Here is a 12,252-nt window from a genome sequence, read left to right as displayed (position 1 = left end):
CCAGAGTCTTGTTTATATAGAGGTCTGATATCCTCTATAATGGCTTGGTAGTTGGCCTCGGATTCCTTTCCTCGTGGCCAGCTAATTTGGATAGTGACTGCCACCTTCTTTTGCCGGCAATCATTGCCAACATCAGCTGTGCCTTCACTTGCATCTGTGGTCCCTTACTCCATTATTTGGCTGATAATGCTGTGAAAGGGGCCTACTGCTTTTCGAGAATGGACTCGTCATTGGATCAGCAACCGCTTTTCGCCAATTGTGATCTGTACTCCACTTGCTTTCCTTGACCATGGTTGATAATTGTCAAGGAAATTTTGTCCTAAGACCAGGACGTCAGTTTCTTGTCCGGCTTTGCCTTCGATTTGGATCTCAAATCCTCCAATCTCCAGAAACCCAATATATCGATTGCTTTCTGGATTCGCCAAATAATACAACGTATTGCAAGGAAACTGATTTTTCCTTTCGGTTGTATCAAACCTGGTGGAAACAGCTCTCCATCCTTCGGGGCATTTGAGTTTTACTCTTATGCCTTGAACTGGTGTTTCCTGGATTGCTTTTCTTTCATAGGAATGAGAAAAGCTTCTCTCCAAAGGCCTTGATGTAAGCCTTTCTCCTTAGAATGACAATCTTGGCGCTCTTAATCTGAGACTTTGATCGTAGTTCAGCACTTGCTTGTCTCCGATTTGGATGTCAATTTCCCTTATTTGCGGGATTTCGACTTGGTCAGGGCTAATAGCCTTGGCCACCTCCTTGAATATTTCTGAGATTTCAATAAAATCTTTTCCCAAAATAGATTCGTGTGGTGGGAGTTTGATAGGGCATACGAAACTTGATACGTAATCGAATATGGCCTATTTCCTCCCGTCAAGATATCATTTCTTTTGTAGTCCTGATATAGTGTCAGGGTTCGGCTGAAGGCTGTATCTTGAAGATTATAAGCGATTTGTGGGTACAATTCGGCTATAATCTGCTTGGCATAAAGATTGCCTGAGAAGGCCCCCAGTACTGAATCTCTAGAATTTGTGACCCTCTTATCACAAATCGCAATGTCGATTGGTGTATCTGTTCCTGGATAAAGGGCAGACTTGACCTCCAGCTGAATTGCTCCGATATGAATCCATTTCATCGTATTAGCAACTTCTGGCTTCATTTTTAAGAGATCCCTCCGCACGTCTTCGGTTGGAATTAACTGGACCTCCACTTGGTTGTTTGTCAATTCTATTGGAAGTGACAGCTCTCGGCTGGTTGTGCCGAAGAAAATATGATGCTTTCTTTTGAATGGACTCAAGCTTTGTAGAACTTGATTCATTCTTCCTCTTGAAAACCCTTGGAATGTTTGTATATCCACAGTTTTATTCTTGATTTTTTCCACGAGTTTATCTACCACCTTTTTCTGCGGGATCAGAGAATGGCTAGTATATCCATTCCGATCGTCCTTCTGCAGGTGGGTAGCAACCTCATCTTCTTTAGTCTGACTCGTCTCTGGATGATCCATCCGTCATTTCTGAATATTCAGAACTAAAGACTTCTTCTTGCTCGTATATACTCTCATATGAGGATATATCTTCAAACTGGTACACGGGTATCAGTTCCTGGTTGTAGAGAGCATCTTCGATATCCGGTGTGGATTCGAATCTCTTCATTTCTCTTTTCTCGTTGTCGGGGCAATTGGTAGAAATATGCCCCTTTGCACCGCACGTCCAGCAGTTGCAATCTTTGAAACTTTCATTTGTTTTGGCTTGGGTATGCCTGAAAGTTCTCCTTGTTGGGGTTTGTTTTTGAGATGAAAACCCACCCCTCGATGGTCCGCTCCGTTGCCCTGTCTTGTAAGATCGGGCCTTTTGCTTTGACCACATAGTTCTGGGTCTCCAAGAACCTCGCCTGGTTCTTGGCTCTCTTCCATAGGGTTGGAACCTATTTTTCTTTGTCTTCCTCCTTTGATCCAATAATTCTCCACCTATTTCTGTTGGTAGATCAATATTGTCGCAAATCAAAGGAGTTCCTTTGTTGATTTTTCTCAATTTCTTGAGATTTCTCTGGACGTTTGCCTGCTGACACCATTCTGACAGCTTCTTATGGACATAGGACATTCTCCTTGATGTGCTATCAAGAGGGAATGCTCCAGGTGACTTGTAATCGTTGATGAACATTTCTCTCCATGGACTTGGAAACTTCAGAAAGAAGAGATCCATAGCGATCTGATCATCAACCAGCCCCATATGTGTATATAAGGCATATAAGCGTAGAAATTCATCGAGATCTTTTGGCTCCAGTACTACCAACCTCAAGCTATAGAGTGCTTGTTGGTATTTGATACGCTTTTCTTCTCCTGCACCTTCAAAGAATCCCATTCCAAGAAAGTGAACTTTGAGATATTCTGTGGCCTTTTCAAGAATTTTCCATGGAGATTCTTTAGCAAACAACTCATTCTTCTCGTGGGTTTTGATGTTATCCCAAAATCGTTTCGTCATTCCAGCAAAACTTGCCTCGAAGATTTTGATAAATTCATTTTTATCATACTCCACCGTGGCAACCACGATCTTCATTGCCGATGCCCATTCATCAATGAGTGATTCCCAATTTTTGAAGCTTGCTTCATCAATATTGAGAACTAACCCATATGGATGGATTGGCTCGAGTATGACTTTTCCTACAGGGGTTTCCTGTAGTCTGCGCTGTCTTCTGGTTCGTTGGAGGCTACCTGCTTCGTCACGGACTTCAGCCCTACTGGAAGATGTGGGTGGATCTTCTCGTGGGATTTCGACTTTGGGCTCGAAACCTTCTTTGTTCATCTTTAGATCAACCATTTTCAGATTAGCAAATGATTCTGCTAATTCTTGGAGATCTTCTCGTGGGATTTCGACTTTGGGCTCGAAACCTTCTTCTGCAACGTTTTGAGTGCTGCATCAAGTGGTAGAGGATACGTCTGATCTTTGGACCACGTATTCCGAATTTTCCCGGAACATGGTTTTCGCCTTTCGATCTCCTCCACCTTCTTCTTGATATCTTGCAAGAGGATCAAGATTTCCTCTTGTTTCATAGATATCCGGCTCATCTCCAGTGGTAGATCATATAGTTTGTTGCCATAATATTTCACTGTCTTTTGGATTTCCCGTAATTCAATATTTACGGAAGAATCCGGCTTGATAGGCTGGTACTTTGGGTAGACAGCTCTTGTCTTGTCCTTCTGTTCCATTAGTCGTGTGACTTATGGGTTTCATCTTTGGTTCGTTCAATCGCCGTTATGGTCGCGGCGATTCCCATTAGATGTTCGTGGTAGGATTGAATACCCGTGATGATATCACGAATAATCTCAACATCTTCTCCTCGTCGTATACTTGTTACGAGGGCTCGATTGTTCCAGTTTAGCTCGTCTAGTAGACGAGTGGTCTCTCTCTCCAAATGTTGGAGAGAATTCATGTATGGCACACATCTCGGACAATCGTCCGGATCCATATTTTTTTAATGGAGTCTCCTCCCACATAGGTTAATTATAAAATAAATTAAATATAATATAATTCCTCAATAAAAACCCGCTCTGATACCAATTTTGAAAGTGCGGATTAATGTATTAGGATGAAGTATTAAGATAGATATGGAATAAGGGTAGGAATGGTATTTCACTATGAAGTGAGTATTTTTCATAGATGTTTTATAAGGGTGGGTAGATTTGATAGATATATTATGGAAGTGGGTATTTAAATTAAGAAATTACATTAACTAGTAAGTGATCCGTCGAAATTCGACAAAATTTATTAAAATATAAATTTATAAAATTATTTAATATTATATTTTTTATTTCTTAAAATTCTTTTTACCAAAATAGAGAATTTAATAAAATTGTTTTAAAGTAAAAAAGCTGTAATATTTATTTGATCTAATTTAAATCTCTTATGAAATTTATATGTAAGCAGAGTTTCAACCCACAAAATATTAAAAGAGAAATTAGAACAATTATTTGAAATGTACCTAAATTAGATACATGTAGCTGGAATATGTAACTGAAAAAAAAAATAAAAAAAATTAAATAATATCATTAATGACTTAAACTACCAAAGTTTGAATAAATTATTAAATTTGACACGTAGACTTGTCCATGACTAAAAACATATTTTAATAGGTATAATTCTACACTTGAAAGAGATTGTCCCTTATTTTTATTTATTTTCTTAGCAAAACAAACACTCACAGAGAATTGCCTTCTTTAAAACCGAATTGGAAATTTAGTGAAATCTGATGGATTCATAATCATTCCAGCTATAGGAAACTATTTGCCCGCATTTTTTTCCTGAAATGAGTTTGTCTTCAATTATGTGTTCCCCTAGTTTAGTTACTATTAGTCTAGTGTCATTGCAAAGCTCATTAGATGGATCAATATTTCTAAAATGCACGATTATGCATCCCTCTTAATTTCATGACTCGGCAATCCTAAATACTTGATTGTGTTAGATATTCATCAGAGAATACTCGTTCATCGAGGTCCACTTGTCCATCTTCTTTGCAAATGTTGTTTGAACTTAGGCAAATCCTTTCTTTGATAGACATTAGAGACATGACGTCATCATTTATCGTATCAACCATCCCATTGGTGGGGGCTAAAATAGCTCTATTCTTAAACATTTATGGGTCAAATGCATTATTCATTACGTATGTGTTTTTCACTATAGCTGCAATATGATTTGTTGCATCACGTATAAAAATGTCTTCTGATAATGTCACAACAGATTCTCCATCACCAAGACTTTGACCGGCAGTACCGTCACCTATTTTAAGTATCCATTATGTAAATTCTTTGGCTTCTTCTGCATCCCAACCTGAAGTATTTGCCTATTTTTTATGAGCAAATTATTATATGTAATATGTATATTTGAAATCAAAATGTACTTTTATCAAATGAGTACTCATTCATTTTTTGTACAAATAAAGACAATTAATCAAAACTTAAATAGCAAATTAACGAATTTTAGCTAATGAGAAAATGATATTAGACCAGCCCTTCAGACCATATAAATAAATACATGCATAAAGATAATTAGTACTCCCTCCGTCCAGGTTCAATAGTCCTCTTTCTTTTGGGCACGGAAATTAAGAAACTTGCTTTTTGAGTGTAAAAGTGTATGGAACCACATTATTTGTAGTGTAAAATCATTACAAAAAATAGAAACATGACTATTGGGACGCCCTGAAAAGGAAAACAGGACTATTAGAGTGGGACGGAGGGAGTAATTTTTATATTTTAATATTTTTTCTATTTTCTAAAATGAAGGACGAACGCAAAACAAAATAAACTTGCATTTTTTTAATTTTCAAAATTAATAGCTATAAAAAATTATATTTTGTGGAAATTTAATGGAAATTTAGAGTGTGTAGTACTGTCGCTAGGCAACAGTAATGATGCCTATACCACTCGAAGCTACCTGGAGTACTACCCCTCCCACGTATGATCGAGTATTAGGTGTTCCAAATATGTCTTTCCTATACCACCATATCCATATAGAAAGAAAAATCTTCCCTATACCACTATCAACCACGGCCATTATTTTTTCATAAATCATTCTTTGCTCATCTGTCAATGAGGGATATAGACATATATTTTAACGTTATCTTCTTTCATTTCTTCCATGTTGTAAGACATCTATTCTAATATTAGTAGATTCTCTGAACCAGATATGACAGTTTCATTTGATAACGACATGCCACGGAAATTGGTTAAACTTGTGAAATTAGCAATAAACAACTTCTCAATTTCAACCAATGCTAAGTTTTTTATTTAATCATTTGTGAACTGCAAATCTGTTAAAAAAAAATGTCATTAGAACAATGTAATATCTAAATCAAAACTATAAACTATAAATGTTAGACATATTCATAAATTATTTTCATTGAAAATTAATTAAAATTTTGAAGGAAAAAAAAAGAATAAATGATTGTTGAAAAAAATAAACTTGGGATATGTAATTAAAACTCAAATATGAACTAATTAGTATTTTGATGTATATGATCTGCGTATGAATCAAATTATTCGTTGGAATAAGTTGATGTATATATTCTGCATATTAATGTAAAATTCGTTGGAGCATTATATTGCTATTAATTGTACAACTTGAAACTCAAAAATGCATATTAATGTTATATTCGTTGGAGTAACTTATATATATATATATATATATATATATATATATATATATATATATTATATAAGCTATATTATTGATTTTTATAAATTTTTTAATAGATGGAGTTTGATTAGAGGTGGAGATTGATTAGAGATATTGAAAAATATAAGAATGAACGAGAATTGAGGAAAATTGAAATAGAGTGATTATACGGCGCTACATAGGATATAGTTTATTTTGTTATTATATATATATATATATATATTGTAATTTTTATATATATAGTTATTTATTTTCAACTCTTATTATCGAATAATATTATTTCAGCATCTTAAATTCTAAAACATGTGTAAAAGGTGCTGAAATCATCCGGTTCTAAGTTAACCCGTTAAATTCTAAATTGACTCGATATATAAATTTTATCAGTTACTGTTAGCTATTCGTTTGAAACTTCATTTTACCAATTGATTAATGAAATCAATATTTTTAAATTTTCATATTAATAACCGATTTCATAAAGAGTGGATTTTGAAAATAGCCACTTTGGAATAATAAATTTAAAAATTACCTACTAAGATAAATAAAAAATTAAAAAAAAATAAAAAAAAATAAAAAGTAGCCACACTACCCTTGCATATAAAAATGGGTTAATTGCATATAATATCACGAACTTTGCCCGAAATTCATTTATCCCACGATCTTTAAAAATTCTATTTTTTATCAAATACTTTGACATTTGTCCAATTTTCCCACAATTTTTTTTAACCCTAAATCGGAATCAACGTGACGCTGATGTGGCTCGCCGGCACACGTCATTCCGATAAATTAAATGATGCGTTTCAGTTTAAACATTAAAACACTCGTTTCACCAATAAGTGCCACCAATGGACGAAGCACCGGCGCCAGCAATCGGCTCACTGGTTTGGATGACTGAAAACACAAAGCAATCGGCGCCAGCAATCAGTGAGCAATCGGCACCACTGGTTTGGAAGACCTCGACATGAAGACTTCCACACTGGTATGGAGAGGAACCCTTCGACAGAGGTGGTTGAAAGAAAAACAATCATTTTTTTCTAGCGCCAAAAGCAGTCTTTAATTTACTTTTGCCTGATAAAAATGAGAAATTAAAAGAAATTAGGGCTTTTTATTATGATTTAATATTATATGTGTAATTCATATATATTCCACGTCAGTGTTACGTGTAAAATTAAATTCACATCACTGCTATGACATTTTTTCGGTTATCGGAAAAAAAAATTCGTGGGGAAATTGAACAAACGTCAAAGTATTTGATAAAAAGTGAAATTTTTAAAGATCGTGGGCAAAATGAATTTCGGGCAAAGTTCGTGATATTATATGCAATTAACCTTATAAAAATTAAAAATTACCTGCGAATTCACAATCAATCGAATTCACAACTATCATTAATTTTGATTGTGAATTCAAGTTTTAAAACTCGAATTCACAACTGAATAGCTAGTATTGGTTGTGAATTCAAGTTTTAAAGTTTCAATCCACAACTAAAAATAATGTTAATCGTGAATTCAAGTTTTAAAGCGTGAATCCACAACTAGAAATAGTGTTAGTCGTAAATTCGCGTCAATTCACAACTAGAAAGGGTATTAGTCATGAATGTGCTTGAATTCACAATTAGAAATAATATTAGTCATGAATTCAAGTTTTAAATGAATTCACAACTAGAAATATTATTAGGCGTGAATTAAAGCTCACGACTACACTAGCAATTCAGTTGTGAATTCATCAAACTGGTTGTGAATTATATTTTTAAAACTCGAATTTCATAACCAAAACAATTAGTTGTGAATTCGAGCTTTTAAACTCGAATTCACAACCAACACTAACGATTTAGTTGTGAATTCATCGAGTCGGTTGTGAATTCTAATTTTACTTGTGAATTCATAGATCTAGGTTGTGAATTCAAAAATATTAAGTTGAAAATTCATAAATCTGGTTGTGAGCTTAAGAACATTAATTAATTAGCATAGTTGGGGGGGGGGGTTTCAAATACCAGTCATCATCGACAATTTCTAATTAAGAGTCAACAGCTGAAGTCAAAGCCGAAGATGAAAATCATCTATTCACAAAATAGAAATAATTTAATCCGATTTTTATTTTTTTTCAAATGCCAAATTATCGACAAAATCTAATTAAGAGTCAACACCCAAAGCCGAAGCCCCATGCGGGGGTGCAGCCACTGCTGCGGAAGAAGAAGAAGCATTCAAAACCTTACCGATCTCAAAGCACACGAAAGCGGTCGAAATTATTCCGGAGCGTTTCTCGGATCATCTCTGATGAAATCTCGCCGTAGGCGAAGAAGTCGGCGCTGAAGCTTGTAGTAGAGCTCTGCTCGTGGAGGCGGAACCGGGCGAAGGTGGTGGAGGGCGGCGTGACGGCGGCGGCGGACCAACTCTGTCGTTGCGTTGAGGGGCTAGCTGAGCTTAGATCTTAACTGGAGATTGAACGTGAGAAAGAGAGAGATTCTTGTGAGAAGGCATTTTTTTAGAAAGAGATAGAGAGTGAGACTGTGCGTGAAAGAGGAGATAAAGAGAGAGAAAGAGGAGAGAGAGAGTGTGTGTGCGTCCAGAAAAAGAGAGAGGAGAGAGAGAGAGGATATATGTGTAGTGGGCAAAATTCGTCAACATGACCCGTATCCAATCAGCACTCCAGGCTGGCTCAGCAAGCCAAGCAACCTGGTCAATCCAACCCAATTAATCTTTCAAGTTGGACCAATGAGCTAAACAGCCCGGTCAATCCAGCCCGACAAACTTCAAGTCCAACTTGTCTCAATAGTCCGGTTGGATAAATCGCACTTGGCCCAAACCCATCAAGTTAGCTCGCCAATCTGGCACGACCCTAAGAGGCCCAGTCAGTCAAGCATATTAGTCCATCTAGCCCAAGAAGCTATAGATCAACTTGAATCGATAACCAGGCTGGAGGTATCACATCCGGCCTAAGGGTTACCGCCCACCTTGTTGACGAAGTCACATGACCTAGCCATCAACCCTAAAAAGTATCTTTCGCCAAGCTGACACAGTTAAAGGATGAATCTTTATGATCCCGTCCAAATCGCAACAACTTGGAAGTGGAAAGCGTGGACGGATAAGGTCAGCTTGTAAAACCCTAGCGGCTGGCTGCCCTTTATATAGACAGACTGACTAGGTTACAAAGGACACGACGAAATCCTACTTGCTCTCTACTATTTGAATTCTCTCTACTCCGCCTGCCTAGCCAACTTGGCCTGTCTCCGCCTCCCATATTCTATTTTCACAACACTGTCACCGTTTCCACCCTCCGACGCCGCTTACAGCCTGGAGTAACCGCACACTCCAGCCTGCCTTTCTCTCTATTTCAATTCGTTTATCATTCTATTTGGCTATTCCGATACTGACTTGAGCGTCGGAGGCTCTACGGTCGACACCCCCACCCGGTGCTCAACCTAGGGCTCTTACGTGTTCTTGTGTTGACAGGTTGCTAGTGCCCAATCCATCCGGACGTGCAGACGTCAACTTCAATTGTAGATTTTAGCCTCTACAATATGTTAGTGATATTTTTTTTGAAAATGTGTAGTGTATTAGACTAAGTTTATCAGCAACCACCCAACCATCCAACTATCTTCAATATTTAATTAATTTCTCTCTCTTCTACATCACCAATATTCATCCCAACCCAACCACTTCTATTTTTGTTGGTTTATCAATGACCACCCAACCATCCAACCACAACATTTTATATAATTATTTTGTTATTATTTTTAATCGTAATAATTTTAATAATATTAAATATAAATTAAAATATTACAAAAAAAATTAAAATGAAAAAAACAATAACAAACTAATAAAAATTTAAATTACGACAAACTAAAAATAGAAATTACAACAACCCAAACTCGAAATAGAAAAAAACAATGCATACTACCATTTAATTATTATTGCCAAACTTTTGCCATATGTGCTCGATCAAGTCATGTAATAGAGAGTTGTGAGCTTCTCTATTGCGAAGTTGGGATCTAGTTGTCATATAGCTCGCTAGGCTTGCAATTCTATTTGTAGAGTATACGAAATCATTAGTTTCTTGCCCATCTTCACTTGGTCGAGTATTCTGTCTTAGTCGATCTTCGATGAATTCTGTAGGATCATGATAGTTAAGGTAAGTGCTTCTTTCATCTGCCACTATCATATTATGCATGATGATGCAAGCAATCATTATTTTTCCCATAATATCACGATCCCAAATAAGACATGGCCGCTTGATAAAAGCAAAACACGCTTGTAAAACTCCAAATGCTCGCTCAACATCTTTTCGGGCAGCTTCTTGATGTTGGGAAACAACTGGTGCTTTCGAAGTTGTGGAGCAGGAATAGATTTGATAAATGCCGCCCATTGAGGATATATACCATCAATGAGATAATATCCCATATTTCTTTCGCAGCCATTAACGATATAATTGACCTTAGGTGCTCGACCTTCCAAGATATCATCAAAAATAGGAGATCGATCAAGTACATTGATATCATTTCTTGAACCTGGGGTTCCAAAAAATGCATGCCAGATCCATAGGTCTTGTGATGCAACTGCTTCCAAAATAATTGTTCGCGTACCGCTTCGTCCTGCATATTGCCCTGCCCATGCAGTAGGGCAATTTTTCCATTCCCAATGCATACAATCAATACTGCCCATCATGCCTGGGAACCCTCGCCGTTCTCCGATATGAAGAAGAGCTGCCATATCTTCTTCAGTAGGCTTTCGGAGGTACTCAGCTCCGAAATTGGAAATGACACCTTCAACAAATTTGATGACTGATTTACGAATGACTTGGGCGCTCATTCGTAAGTATTCGTCATGCAAATCGGCTGAAGTGCCATATGCCAACACCCTCATGGCTGCAGTACATTTTTGAATTGGAGACATACCAAGACGGCCAGCTGCATCAGGGTGTTGTTGAAAATATCTATCGGTGGCGACGAGCTTGTTCATTATACGTTCGAACAAAGGCTTTCGCATGCGAAACCTTGTTCGAAAATATTCTGGGGGATAGATTGGATCTTCTGAAAAGTACTGCTCGAACACACCTTCATGACCTATCTCACGTCTTCTTTCAATATACCGCCTCCTTGCTCTAACGGCATGATTGGTAGGTTGTACAGATAGACTTGCAGCCTGGATTACCACATTCTCAATGATGCGATCAAGTTGGCGATTATGTTCGGCAACGCTTTGTTCCCATGATTCATCATCGCTAGAATTTGAAGCACCAATATTAGAACTGGAGGCCATTTTTTGAAGAAGAATTTTTTCTATCTAGAGTATAGAAGAGATAATTGTTCTGAGATTTGAAAGAATACATGGATAAATATATAAGCAAGAGCATGATAAGTGTCACATGAGTGGTGCCACCGAAAGTAAATGCTTTTGGAATTATTGTGACAAAAATTCAAAGGTCACATGGGTGGTGCCACCGAAAGTAAATGCTTTTGGAACTATTGTGATAAAAATTCAAAGGTCACATGGGTGGTTCCACCGAAAGTAAATTCTTTTGGAACTATTGTGACAAAAATTCAAATGTCACATGGGTGGTGCCACCGAAAGTAAAGGCTTTTGGAAATGTCATTGAAATTACACAAAATGAAATGTCATTGAAATTACATAAAATGAAATTACATTGAAATTACACAAAATGAAATGTCATTGAAATTACATAAAATGAAATTACATTGAAATTGCACAAACTGAAATTATAGAAAATGAAATTACACTGAAATTACATAAATCAACCATACAACAATAATTTAAAAAACACAATAATTAAAAACAAGCATCATAAGTTCGATTACATTCCATAAAGTTCTACCATTAGCCGACGTTTGAGAGTTTCCTCTTCTGGAGATAACTGGGTTTTTTTCATCAACGTATTCAACGTAGATGTTTTCATTTCTTTTTCACGTGTAATCCTCATTTCACGTAGTTCAGCAGTGAAAGCATCTGAAACTATCGAAGATTGTGATTCTATTTGCTTTCCTTTTCTTTTTGCCTTACCTTTAGCTTTATCCCTACCAATAGGACGCTGAAATTTCGAAGCATCACTACCTGGAGTTTCTGGAGTGGAGTCGGTAGGAGGA

General features: G+C 36.7%; 1 protein-coding gene across 1 annotated transcript; it reads right to left on the bottom strand.

Moving 5' to 3' along the window:
- Window positions 1-10,339: 10,339 nt before the first annotated feature.
- LOC131026048 (uncharacterized) lies at window positions 10,340-11,410 on the bottom strand. The gene has a single exon (XM_057955825.1). The coding sequence runs from the start codon at window positions 11,408-11,410 to the stop codon at window positions 10,340-10,342; it is 1,071 nt and encodes a 356-aa protein (XP_057811808.1).
- Between the last annotated feature and the right edge of the window lie 842 nt (window positions 11,411-12,252).

The sequence above is a fragment of the Salvia miltiorrhiza genome, chromosome 5 (genome assembly GCF_028751815.1).
Source record: "Salvia miltiorrhiza cultivar Shanhuang (shh) chromosome 5, IMPLAD_Smil_shh, whole genome shotgun sequence".
Taxonomy (NCBI): Eukaryota; Viridiplantae; Streptophyta; class Magnoliopsida; order Lamiales; family Lamiaceae; genus Salvia; species Salvia miltiorrhiza.
This window is presented reverse-complemented; position numbering and strand designations above follow the sequence as displayed.